A 14,721-nucleotide genomic window follows, 5' to 3' on the forward strand; every position below is an offset into this window, starting at 1 on the left:
GGCATGGATGTGTGTGATGTCCTTAGCTTGGTTACGTTTAAGTACTTGTAAGTTCTAGGGGACTGATGACCTCAGAAGTTAATGTCCTATAGTGCTCAGAGCCATTTGAACCAATACTTGTGACTGTCATTACGAAAATAATTTGGAATTTGTTAGGAGGTTAGAGTTGTCGTCATTATTGTACAGTTGGTGTGAATGACAACAAGCGGAAGAGTGTGTGTTACTAGCCTTGAGCTTGTTTGCTACAGACGTATGATATCTTCACAGATGTGCCCGTGTTTCTTTGTTCCTTGTGTGCAGATAAGAGATCGTATCTCCGTTGAGAATCGCGTGCTCTTTGTACAAGATTAAGGACATTTTAGGCCGTCTCGCAATAGAATTGCTGCCAATGTGAAGGTCTGGAGAATCTATCAGTCCCCCACAGTAGATAAGACAACGTATGAAGCTTAAAGTAGTGGGGCACTTATGTTGGCTTTTGTAATAGGCAGAGATAAGAGTCTAGCTAACTGTGGAGGCATCAATGTAGGAGCTTCAGTTGGTTAACGGCGATCACAATAGTTCTTAAGAGTTGTTTAGGGTGAAAAATCATATTAGCAGGGGCTTAGTATGATTTATCACTACACAGGGAATCTCACCACTACACAAGAATTGTTTAGGTACTGTTCAATTCACGACTGCATGTACAGGGTGAACCAAATACAGCTGGCCCGTAAAATAATAAGACTGAGGCGAAACTGACACTTCTTAGTGAACGAAAATGATGGAAACCGTGATTTCGTTAGACATCTGTGCACTTATACATCTTCCTCATGGTCTGTCTCGAGTATTACACTGCGTGATTACCTTTGAATAAGTGAGAGAAGAAGACGTATTTACTGGCCAACTGAATGCCACACAAAATTGTGTTTTCGATAAAACAGCGTGTTTTGATAGTAAACTGTTATGCGAAACACAATTCGCGGAGACTTGTGTGGAGCTGTTTAAGGAAGAGTTAAGACTGGAAGAGTTTTGGCAAAACCTCCAGCGAAGTCTGCAACACAAAACTTAGTGACAAGACAGCACGAAACGGAAAAACCCCAACTATCCTAAAAAGAGTTCTTACACAAGCAGATATTGCTCAAGTGAAGGAAAGCTTGGAACAAAATACGTTAATTATATGAATGCATGGTGTCTGTTCTTTCAGGCATGTCGGAAAGAACTGACACCACGTAGTCGTGTAACTGATTCGTCTCGATGGACAATGAATTCTCAACTTTCAGCGTCGATACGCAACAACGTTCGATCACCGGCGGGAATCCAAAATTAGCTATCATGGTGCACAAGGTGCCGCTAGATGAGGATGGGGATCAACCGGGGAGCGTGCTGAGATAGTCCTGGTTTCGAGTCCCGGTCGGAGACACATTTTTCACTCGTCGCCACTGATTCCGCATAAGGTCGCTATGAAATAGATATCATTAGCTCCTTCCCTTCTCTTTCCTTTCTCCCCGTTCCTCCTTCAATTTACGTGCATAAAGTACTTTGAAATCTCAACGCCGTTTATTTGTTCAAGTGCGAATTAAGAGATATCAAATCCGTGACACATCAAAAACGAACTCCATCTGTGTATATACGAGGGTTGCCCAGAAAGTAATGCACCGCATTTATTTTCTTGAACAATTCTTTATTGAACATAATGAGAATTAAACCCGTGAAAGAATGGTGTTTTATCTTCAGACCCTATTTTTACACGTAATCTCCATTCTGCCTGTGGCCGTCCTCCAGCGCGAAACAAGGGCGGGTGTGACCTGTCGGTACGAATCCTTGTCCTGGTGGCGGAGCCAGTGCTTCACTGTATGAATCACCTCCTCATCATCCTCAAAACGTGTTCCACGAATGGCATCCTGTAATGGTCCAAATAAGTGGAAGTCTGAGGAGTCATGTATGGCAGCCGTGGATGGTCTCCCCGACCGCTGCAAATCGTGGAGCTCCTGAGAACCGCCTTCTGATGACGTCACCCTCCGTGCCCAGCGACTAACTGTACTTCCGTCGACAGCAGATGCTCCATAGATTTTGCATAACCGTTTGTGATTATTTCCCACAGTTTCTTTCTCTACAGTGAGAACCTCAATGACGACACGTTGCTTGTAACGTACATCACCTACAGACGCCATTTTGAAACTGTCCTGCAGCTAAGCTATCTGTCGGAAGTGACGGAAACTAGGTGCGCTCACACAGGAGATTTGAAATAATACATACGTAACGCTTCGCATTCATAGCATTATTTTCGGTTGAGGAAAAAAAAAAAAAAAAACGCGGCGCATTTCTTTCTGGGCAACCCTCGTCGAAATTTAGTGGTGCGTATATCTTAAAGCGTTCAGACGAACATTTGCGTGTTGAGTTCTGCCAGTGGTTTCTGAGTGAAGCGGAACCAGGACTCTTGGGTCCTCAGTTTTTCTTTTCTTCACATGAGGCCCGATTCACCCTGTCAGAGTATGTGTAGTTGCCGAAAGTGTGCCATTATGCGTCAGAAAATTCCCATCATTATTTCGAACAGCCGTTGCATAATGCCTAGATTAGTGTGTGCCGAGCAATACCTGGTGTCCGCATCGTAACACAAGTCTTTTACCAAACTGTTAACGCTAACCGGTATGTCCTCTATGTAAAGCATATATGGATCAAACGGTTGTATGGATATTTTCGGCAAGACGAAGCAACGACGCACGCCGCCTGAGAATCTTGCGACGAGTGCACGACCTGTGTGGTGACGAGAGGACAATCAGAAGAGTCAATGGAATCCCCTGGACACCTTGCGTCTTGAAGGCCTGATCTCTGTCTGTATGATTTTTACCTGAGGGTCAAATTGAAATAGGATATTCAAACAGTCCTCAGATGCTGGAATAGCTGACGCAGGACATTGAAACGCTGTTCGTGCTATCCCTCAGACAGAAATGTTACACGTGTCTCAGTTTTAGAAATCAAGCGCAGCTCTGCATTGGCTTTAGCTGTAGCTGTAATGTTCATCAATAGGGCATAAGGCTCAACCCTGCGTAGTCTTATCGCAAATACTTTCCAGTCCAGTTTTATTTGGTTACCTGTATCGTGTCACGCATACTTAGTTCGTCTGCTTCACGGTGCAGAGTAGTTTGCTAATTAATATTTGAGGTACGTGGTGTACCAGACCAAAGTACCCTACAGCAGCAGAGGAACGGCCCCGCTCCTGGCAGATTTGTAATCAGGTATTGCTTTCATAAGTGCATTATCTTCACTCCGCTTAAAGAACTTCTCCTTACTTATGTGCATCTGCATCTACACCTAAGCCGTAAGCCACTGCACAGTGGATCCTGGTGGATAGTCTGTACCAATGCTACCGATTTTCTATCCTATTCCACTCGCCTACTGAGCGAAGGAAGAATTACTGTCTATATGGCTGTGCACCTCCCTAATCTCTCTTATTTTATCCTAGTGATCCCTACACGAGACATAGGGTGGTAGCAGCGGGATTATTACACAGTCTTCTTCGAATAGAAGTTCTCTATATTTTTGCTAGAAGTAGTTGTCTTTCTTCAAAAGGATTCCCACTTAAGTTCCCAAACCATTTGTGGTACACTCTGGTAATTACACTTTGGTATCGGCTTCACCGACCAGCAACGAATCTGGACGCATCTGAACACATACGATAGCTACTGCAGTGTGTACTTGATAAGGACTCCAAACAAGGATGCATCGCACATTCTGAGAACGCTTCCGACGGACCTAAGTCTTCCATTCGCACTCGTAGGTGGCGCATGGTTGTACCCTAGAATGAATATTGCGAACACTGTTCACCTCTAAATTCAGCACAGTTACTGCCTGTAGGGTCATAGCAGATAGTGTGCGGACAGGCCTCCTGAGCACTATCTGATCGCAAAAGACCGTGACAAAAAAATCGCTAACACTACACCCCTCAGAGTGCACATGTTATAGCCAGGTGGGCCTGAACAAAGTCATCGAGGGCGATGCACATTTTTACCAGCAGTGACAATGCACAATGATGACGTGCTCAAGTGGTTCGTCGCTCTTCTTGTAACGGAATAGAATCTTTTTCTGCTATTTGATATGATATTCTACATTTACCCACCTTTAAAGGGTTCACAAATGGTTCAAATTGTTCTGAGCGCTATAGGACTTAACATCTGTGGTCATCAGTCCCCTAGAACTTAGAACTACTTAAACCTAACTAACCTAAGGACATCACACACATCCATGCCCGAGGCAGGATTCGAACCTGCGACCGTAGCAGTCGCGCGGTTTCGGACTGAGCGCCTGAATCGCTAGACCACCGCGGCCGGCCCTTTAAAGGGACCTGCCCTTTGTTGCACCAAGTGGAACTGTGCATGTCTTTCTACACTTCCTTGCGATAGTTCAGTGGCGATACTTTACTGTAGGCAACAGCACTGTTAGCTGATAATTTCTAACAAATTGTTTAAGTATATTCATTATTAGAGATCCTATTATGCTCCCATCGGGCTCATTCGATGTTATTTTAGTTTCTGTAGAACATACTCCGTGCAGTATAGCGTACTGCATTCTGTTACTAAAATACCAGTAACACCCCACCACTGATTCTTTAAAGAGTCGAACTCCTATGTATGAAACAGCTGCAAACGGTTGACTGCACATGAGTTAATCTGTTAAGGTAGTTTTTCACGTATCTCAATGTTTATGACGTCATATCTCGTGGTACAATTATGTAATTTTGCAGATCCATTCACATATGGATACTATCCGCCACCTGTGTTGCGAATGCAATTAGCAGTAAAGAAGGAATTAATCAAACTTTTACTGCTTGAACAAGAAAAATGTACACACATCAAAAAAAGTTTTGCATCACCCCGGTTACCAGAACTCATGAAGACAGACGTTGACTGTGGATATTGTATCACAGACACAGTCCCTTTGACTGTTCAGAGGTGTCACTAAACCCGGCCGGGTCCGACAGCCGATCAGTTCCCGTCCTTCTACCCGGAAGGAGGTACACGGCTCGTGTTGTCTATAGTTCAACGACGCTTAGATGGCCAATACCGCTTTCGATCGCGTCCACATTGTTACTTTGTGCTTGGAAGGGTTCCCAACAGGGGAAGTATCCAGGCGCCTCGCAGCGAACCAAAGCGATGTTGTTCGGACATGGTGGAGATACAGAGACACAGGAACTGTCGATGACATGCCACGCTCAGGCCGCCCAAGGGCTACTACTGGAGTGGATGAACGCTATCTATGAATTATGGCTCGGAGGAACCCTGACAGCAACGCCACCATGTTGAATAACGCTTTTCGTGCAGCCACAGGACGTCGTGTTACGGCTCAAACTGTGCGCAATAGGCTACATGATGCGCAAATTCACTCCCGACATCCATGGCGAGGTAGATCTTTGCAAGCACGACACAATGCAGAGCGGTACAGATGGGCCAAACAACATACCAAATAGACCGCTCAGGATTGGCATCACGTTCTCTTCACCGATGAGTGTCGCATATGAGTTCAACCAGACACTCGTCGGAGACGCGTTTCGAGGCAACACGGTCCGGCTGAACGCCTCAAATACATCGTCCAGCGAGTGCAGCAAGATGGAGGTTCCCTGCTGTTTTCGGGTGGCATTACGTGGGGCCGACGTACGCCGCTGGTGGTCATGGAAGGCGCCGTATCGGCTGTACGATAAATGAATGCCATCCTCCTAGCGATAGTGCAACGATATCGGCAGCATATTGACGAGGCATTCGTCTTCATGGGCGACAATTCCCACATCTTGTGAATGACTTCCTTCATGATAACGATATCGCTCGACTAGAGTGTCCAGCATGTTCTCCAGACATGAGCCCTATCGAACACGCGTGCGATACATTGAAAAGGGCTGTTTGTTGACGACTTGACCCACCAACCACTCTGAGGGATCTATGCCGAATCGCCGTTGAGGAGTGGGACAGTCTGGACCAACTGTGCCTAGATGAACTTGGCGGTAGTATGCCACGACGCCTGCATCAATGCAGGTGGACGTGCTACTGGGTATTAGATGTACCGGTGGTACAACATGTAGTGTGTGGTTTTCATGAGTAATAAAAAGGGCGGAAATGATGTTTATATTGATCTCTATTCCAATTTTCTGTACAGGTTCCGGGACTCTCGGAAACAAGGTGATGCCAACTTTTCTTGATGTATACAGTAAGCGACGAAGTATTTTCCTTTCATTAATTTTTGGTGGACGACAATGAAGAAAAATTTGACTAATTAGCACACTGATTGCACCTGCGAACTACACAGTACCCGGAATAATATGAGGACAGGCAGTGGCAGGTTCACCACCGACTGGTTCAACACTCCAAGTAGTGGCTTCTGCTGCCATTTAAATGTAATTTATCGAATGAAGAAAGATACTAATTTAAAGAATATGCTGACTCATCTACCATGTTTTGTAAAATAAAAAATCCTCAGTGATGTAGTCTTTTAATTAAGTGAATGTCCTTTCTTAGGAAAAAAAAGCTAAAATAAAATCTTCTACATTTTGTCATGTGAAACGTTTCATGTTGTAAATAAAGAATTAAATTATTTGCTTGTTACGATTCATGATTGTATGTGACGAATCAATTTCAATCTCCATTTCTATGCAAACAAGTACCATATTTTTACTAGCCTTCTTTCCCCTCCAACAAATGCGTTAGAATGAAAACATGAGATTGCAAATTTTCTCACTTAAACAGGACAGAGGGAAGTTCAATTAAATAAAAACAGTGTTATGACCAGACGAAACGGCAATCGTCCTGCCAGAACTGTTGGTTCTTTCATTGCTCTGGGAGATGGATCACTGGTTCTACAACATGTGATATATTAGTTCATGTTATTACATGAATGAGTAAAAAGATTTCCTGAACAAAATAAAATAGTAAGCAAGAGGAGTACTTGATAATTTATAACTGTAATTGGCCATTAAAGCATCACTCGATGCAATATTTAACGAACTGTTCCACTGAAGTACAGTGTTCAACCTTTACAGAAGTACAATTCCGTCTGAGACATGAATAACTCTTTAGTCCTGCTCGATGATGGTGATTGCTTCAGTTGAGGTCACGAAGTGGGGCAGAGCGCTTCCAGGATCGGCTCTATATTGACCTCCGTGTAAGGGTACTGAGAGAGAGAGGTCGTATCTTCTTTAGAACCTCCCATTCGTCGTTGTGGATTGCAAAGAGACCACTAAAGTCTGTGACATCGAGTGCGTTGCCGATTTTGGCCCAGCACCGTGATCTCTGGATGATACTACACACAGAATACATTTGTCGTTTTATCTGCATAATTTTTGAAGTTAACATCGTAATTACTGCATCACAGTTCAGGGTTTGGCTTGCATACGCATAAGATTGAAATTTTAAGAGCCTCATTTTTATCTTGTACATAAAATACGTCGATTTCAAAATCTCTTTCCTGTTTTATTACTACATTTTCAGATAGTTCATCCAAATGTCTCTAAAAAATCTTGCTCTCGACGAATTACATGCATTCAATTCATACAGCTTTTTACTATGATTTCTACATTATGTCTTGTTATCATGAACTTTACCTGGGAACTTTTCGCCATGATTTCTAAACTACAGCTACTTCATGCACACATACATCTCAGCACCTTAACTGTGAATGTGACTTACAAAATATATCTTTCTTCCATAAAATTCTAGTATCATTTTACAAAAATCAATTCTCAATCGATTATTTCCTTTTCTTTTACAATAAAATGTCTTGAATTGTTTTTACACCCTTGTTTGGTTAAGGGCGTAACTGTAATGTATCATATCATACATATAAAACTTTTTAATTTAATAATTTGACGTTAAAAACAGGTAACATCATTCCTTTCCATTAATTAATGATAAAAGTTATAATATTTCTGTGTAACTTGACACTCCAAGGATTTCTTTACGCAACAAATACTCACTTGTTTCATATTAAACTGAACTATTTATACATAAAAGCAAAATCTACTGGTCTCAGTTCTTGTGTGTAGTCTACATTTCCACTATTCACGAACCTCCTACGCTGATCATGGGAACGTTGCCACCCTTGTACCCAATATGATATGACGTTATTTACTAATCTAGCTGATACACTACGTCGCGTCATAATACCCACTATCCCTTATTTCTTCACGTCACTCTCTCTTTCATACGACATCACGTGGCTCATTTGTGTGTTTTTTGTGTTACAGGGCAACGGTATCCCCACAGTCTGTGACCCTGGAAGCCGGCGTGGGTCTGGTCCTGGTTGCAAACTCTACAAGCGCCGCTTAAGCTGTTCTTTAGTTTCAGATATTGCCAGCGGAACGTATTAGAACTGGCACGGTTCACAACTGATACCTCTGAAGGAAACAATTATCTGCATATGTCTTATTTCTTGTTCTAATTTTGTGAATTTTGGAATAAAGGCAATACTCCATGTCGATCACTGAGAAATAAACAGCGTATTTCATTTATTTTAGTTGTTTATGTATTTAACCTGATCAGATTACGACCTTCGGGTCCTCTCTTACATCGGTCCGGGTTCTCACACAAAGCAATTTTTTTTTAGTCAAAGTTAGCTCAGAGATAACAGTAATTTTAATATGACATGTTAGATACTAACAAAATGATCTGAGTGAATGTAGAGACAATGTAAATAAACAGTACAAAGAACTAATGAAATCAATACTGGCAGTACTTCTAAGAGCACTGGGAAATGAAGATGCGGTTGGAAAGATTATCGGGGTAACGAGTGCGTACAGGGACAGTGGTAGCCATTATTGTTGGTTCAATAGACATGTCGTTAACTGTCTCTGGAAAACCGAAGATGTTATTCAGTTCTCTGACATAATGAGGGAGGTTATTCCAGAGTCACATGCGTCTACGGTAAAGGACTTCGAGAAAGTGGTTACGTGATGGAATGGGACAGAAGGGATTTTGCTCTGATTGGAACCTGTGTCGCTGCCATGTTGTTCAGACAAGAGTGGTAAGGTCCAGGAGGGATTGAGAGACAATGTTCATTGATAAGACAGTAAAGAAGACAAAGGACTTGCAAATCTCAGCTCTTGTCTGCACGCAGCCAAGATAGCTGTGTGTATAATATTGAAATGTGATCAAAGAGTCAAACATCACAGATATAACGAACACAGGTAACAGTTCCAGGCCCGTGGACTTTCCTGAGAAAGACGTTGCAGGATAACATCGCTGTAATGAATAACTGGAAGTATATATGTTTGTACAAGTTTCTTTTTCAGGTCAAAAGAGAAGATCTTTTTAGGAGTAGATTAGAAATATTCAGGTGTAACACACTATGAGGTCTCCTTCAGTCTTTGTGAGAACGTGACTGTCAAACCTAAAAGGAAACACTTTCTTGGTGTTCCGCCACAGCTATTTCCGTTTACATATTATTTTTACTTGTCTAACAAGTAATTGGCGATGAGTCGTTATTAGCATGTAAAACATGAAATTTGTGATTAGATATTAGTAATTCTAGTAAACTGGGTTAGGAAGCTCCTTAATAAAGTATTCCAGTGACTGTGGGTTAAAGTCTGACAGTCTTATCAAGATGAAGTCAAATTTTTATTAACATCTGTCTAATTCTTTCCCACAATATTTTACGGGCTCCCTACCCTTACGATCAATTATAAAAATTTTAATGTAATAATAGAAATATTAATACAGAACTGATTGTTGAAATGTTGTTAAAACTAACTGTGGCTAAAGTATTAAATCGACCAATATCACAGCTTGACCACTAACTAGAAAATCGATAAAGTAGTCATATTTAAAACACACCAAATTTCGTTAGTAGCTATGTAGAAATCAGCATTATATGTTAATCTTTACGCAGCGTATTCATTGTCTGGGAGTATGGTGGATGTAGCTCGAATATCCTGATAGCTGCTTTCTTCTTAGGATATAAAATTCTTGAGAGAGTATAGAGCAATGTGACATTGACTTTAATATACCATCGGAGAAGTGGTTCCTGAAAAGAGGCAGCAGCGCGCAGTAACTGCAAAGGTAATTGTCTGGCTGATTTACTGATTTGACAGTTTAACAGTAGCCAACTTGGACTAGCGATCTGGTACTGCGAAAGGCTGGAAGCAAGAAGAAACTACATTCCTTACATTTACCGATGGCATGTATCTCTACTGTCTAGCTTAATCATGTAAAAATGTGTAAAATATTATGCATGTAATATGTGCCTTTAATCTGAGCTCTGTGAGAATGCAGAGATGGGGGAGAGGGGCAAGAGTGACTGTTGAGGAGGGTGTTGCCATCAGGGAAAACAAAATGTTGCACTACGAGTTGGGGTTTTGACTGTTGCATTCCTTAACAGAGTAGATAATTTAAAGAATCTAAAAAAAATTAATAGATTGAGGCTACAGTGGGAATCAGTGAAGAGCAGTTGCTTTAAGGACAGTACATTTGGTCAGGTGAATACAGGGTTATACATACAAAATCAAGTAGGGGTAATTAAGAGTACGCCTAATAATGAATATGAAAATGCGATGGTGGGTAAACTACAATGAACAACACAATGGACACATTATTGTAGCCAGCGTATACAAGAAGCTAACATTCACACAGTTATACAAGTTTAGTAGCTCCACAGATGATGAAGAGAATGTGTGATTAGAAAAAAAAATATTCGGATAGTTTAGGAATACAAAATGTAATTGTGATCGGGGATTGGAATTCAATAGCAGGAAACGAGGGAGAAGGAAAATAGTGGAATGTGGTCTTGAAGAAAGAAATGAAAGAGGAAATCGTCAGATAGAATACTGCATAGAGCGGAATCCAATCATTGCTAAGGCATGGTTTAAGAATCGTAAAACAATCTATGTACGTGAAAGAGATCACGGACATTGGAACATTTCGGATAGATTATATAATGGTAAGACAGAGATTTAGGAACCAGATATTACACTGTAAAATACTTTTAGGGGCAGATATGGACTCTGGTAGTAAGTTACCGGTTACGAACTACAAATTAAAACTTATTAAATTGCAGAAATGTAGGAAAATAAGGAGATATTATCTGGACAAAGTGAAACAATAGGCAACAATGGACTCAAGGAGGGGAATGGAATATAACACAAGACGAATGGGTACCTTTGAGACATGAAATAGTTAAGGGAGCATATGATCAAATGGACATAAAGACAACGCCCAGTAGACACGCTTGGGTAATACAGGATACACCTGATTTAAATGACGAAAGGTGAAACTATAAACACACAGCAATGAATCAAACAAAGGGAAATACAGACGTCTAAAACGAAGTTTGACAGAAAATTCAAAACAGCAAAATAGGAATCGCTGGAAGAGAAATTCAAGGTTGTAGAAACATGCATGACAGTGGGAAAGGAAAATTAAAGGGAACCTTGGAGACAAGAAAAGTTGCGTAAATATTAGGAGCTCGGCTGATAAACCTGTACTAAGCGTTGAAGGTAAAGCTGAAGGGAAGGATTTATATGGAGAAGGACTGTACAAGGAAAAGGAGCTTGAGGGCAATATTAGAGAAAGTGGAGGGAAAGCAGATGAAAGTGAGGGGTGAGATACAATATTGTGGGAAGAATCTGACATGGAACTGAAACACCTAAGAAGTCCCGTGGACACGGAACAGACGTAATTCCCTCAGAAGGACACCCTACACATGACAGAACTATCCTACCTGGTATGCAAGATATGTGAAATAGGCGAAATACGCTCAGATTTCACGATGAATGAAATAATTCCAGTTCCAAAGAAGTCAAGTGCTGACAACCTGATAAATAATGGTTGAAAAATTCTAACACGAATTGTCTACAAAAGAACGGAGAAAACTGATACAACCCAATCTTGGGAGCAAGTGAGGCAATAATGATCCTACTTCGCATATGAGTCGGCCCCATAACTGAATGGTCAGCGTGACGGACTGCCGTCCTAAGGGGCCCAGGTTCGCTTCCCGGCTGGGTCGGGGATTTTCTCCCTTAGGAACTGGGCGTTGTGTTATCATTTCTTCCCCATCCGACGCACAGGTCGCCCATTGTGGCGTCGAATGCAATAAGACATGCACCAAGGCTGCCGGACCTGCCCCGTAAGGGCCTCCCGGCCATTGACGCCAAACGCTCATTTCCATTATATAAGAAAATAAGTTGAAGAAAGGTAAACTGCATTTGTGAATTTGAAGGACGCTTTTGGCAGTGTTGACTGGAATACACTCTCGGAAATTCTAAAAATAGCTGGAAAAATACAAAGAGCGAAAAGTTCGCTTCAGTTCGTGCAGAAATCAGAATGTTTTTATGACGAAGGAAAGCATTAATTGAGAATGGAGTGAAGAAGGTTAGTAGCCTATCCTCGATACAGATTGATCTGTACATCGAACGAGCAGTGCAGGAAACCAAGAAAAAGTTTCGGAAGGGAATTAAAATTCACAGAGAAGAAATAGAACCTTTCAGGTTTCCTGATAGTTCTATCAGGGATGGAAAAGGATTTGGAAGAGCAATTGTATGGAATGGATGGGTATCTTGAGAATAAGTTGCAAGATGAACATAAAAAGTAAAAGAAAGATAGTGGAATACTGTCAAATTAAATCAAGCGATGATGATGAAATTAGATTAGGAAATGTCACTACGAGTGGTCTATGAGCTTTATTGTTTTGGCAGCAAATTGACTTTTGGCAGATGCTGGAAGAATGTGAACGGAGACTGGTAATAGCAAGAAAATCATTTCCAAAAAGAGAAACTTCGTGACACTGAATACAAATTGAAGTATTAGGAAGTCTTTTCTGGAGGTATTTGTCTGGACAGCAATACCTCTCGTTCTCGTACGTGAACTATGAAACATTAAGACAATAAGAGAACAGTAGCTTTTACAATAAAGTGCTATCAAAGAATGGTGAACTTTATGCGGGTAGACTGAGTAACTAATGAGAATATACTGGAACTAATTGGGAAGAAAAATAAATTTGTGCCACAATTTGACTTCAAGAAGGGTCCAGTAGATAGGACACATCCTGAGGCATCAAGGAACGGTCAGTTGGCAATGTATTGAAGTGTGTAGGGTCAAAATCATAGAGGGAGATCACGGTTGGCATGTGTGGTATCTCTTATCAATACCACCCACAGGCATCTCGCAGTTGGCAACGGAACTGCAAGTTTCTGTCTAACGCCAATGGCGGTCACACAGGATCTGGAAGACCCAATGATGCGCTCCTGCTGAGCCACGCCTTCAGTGGCCCTGGACTACTAGCGATCTCCGCTGCCGCGATATAGGACGGCCGGAGGCAGCCTTTCACCCCACTTGCACTTGGAGTCTCTTCACTGCGATGCCATCATTCAAGCCTCATAGTTGTTGTAATAGCTGTACTTATCTCTTGCTGCATTATTTGTGATGAGTCTTCGCACACTTGGAGAAATACGGGTTAAGTATATCTTCTGTTTCTTTTGTTAAGGGGGGTAGGACGACAAACGGGCCGACTTGGAGTAGGAGAGGCACCACAGGACATTTTAATTTCCACTGTCTATACTTTTACAAGTAAATTCATAAAACTTTGTCAGCATGACCAGGAAGGATTCAGGATTCACAGTCGTAGCAGCGGAAGTTCAAAAACATAACAAAATAATTTTTTTTACATGTGAAATTTCATCATTTTTTCACTTACTTTTGTTGCTATGGGTACACTTTACTTCATAAGTAAGAGAGACTGTTCGATGAGTTTTGCACAGCATACAAACCATACTTACAGGTGTCTGAAACTCTAGAATCTATTTAATTTATGAAAAAACGAGTAAGCTGTTACGTTTTAAACTTTACGTTTAGAAAAAAATCAAATTTTGTAGTTAATTATCTCAATTTTTACTACAGTTTTTAATAGATTTGGAAAATTCTAGAGTTTCATACACCTGTAAGTATAGTTTGTATGCTGTGCAAAATTCATCAAAGAATCTCTCTTACTTGTGAAGAAAAATGTACCTATAGCAACAAATGCAGCCAACAGTAAGTCAAAAAATGATGAAATTTCATATCTAAAAAAAATTTATTTTGTTATGTTTTTGTTCTTCCACTACTATGAGTGTGAATCCTGAATCCTTCCTGATCATGCTGACAAAGTTTTATGAATTTATTTGTAAAAGTATAGACAGTAGAAAATGAAATGTCCTGTGGTGCATCTCCTGCTCCAAGTCGGCCCGTTTGATGTCCTAATCCCCCCTCTTAACTTGTTCGCCAACCACTTCTGCTCCTCCAGCTCTCCTATGACGACAGTTGCCGCTCCACTCTGTAGCCCTCGTCTCCCTACGATTGTGAACGATGTCGTACACAACAGCATAGAGCGAGTAGGTTCAGTTCAAATGGATGTGGGTTGCAGTAGGCATGAAGACATGAAGAGGCTTGGAGAAGGTAGAGTAGCGAGGAGAGCTGCATCAAACAAGGCTTCGAACTGAAGACCAGAACAACAACACCAATGTTGAAACTTCCTGGTAGATTAAAACTGTGTGCCCGACCGAGACTCGAACTCGGGACCTTTGCCTTTCGCGGGCAAGTGCTCTACCATCTGAGCTACCGAAGCACGACTCACGCCCAGACCTCACAGCTTTACTTATGCCAGTATCTCGTCTCCTACCTTCGGTAGCTCAGATGGTAGAGCACTTGCCCGCGAAAGGCAAAGGTCCCGAGTTCGTGTCTCGGTCGGGCACACAGTTTTAATCTGCCAGGAAGTTTCATATCAGCGCACACTCCG

At 41.6% G+C, this 14,721-nt stretch overlaps 1 protein-coding gene across 1 annotated transcript in view; it reads left to right on the forward strand.

Moving 5' to 3' along the window:
* The window catches only part of LOC126465611 (maltase 2-like), a 105,885-nt gene extending 97,597 nt beyond the window's left edge, over positions 1-8,288 (forward strand). The window contains exon 10 of the mRNA XM_050096321.1: positions 8,207-8,288. Coding sequence (XP_049952278.1) covers positions 8,207-8,288 — 82 coding nt within the window. The remainder of the gene's footprint in view (positions 1-8,206) is intronic.
* The last annotated feature ends 6,433 nt before the right edge of the window (positions 8,289-14,721 follow it).

The sequence above is a fragment of the Schistocerca serialis genome, chromosome 1 (assembly GCF_023864345.2).
Source record: "Schistocerca serialis cubense isolate TAMUIC-IGC-003099 chromosome 1, iqSchSeri2.2, whole genome shotgun sequence".
Classification (NCBI taxonomy): domain Eukaryota; kingdom Metazoa; phylum Arthropoda; class Insecta; order Orthoptera; family Acrididae; genus Schistocerca; species Schistocerca serialis.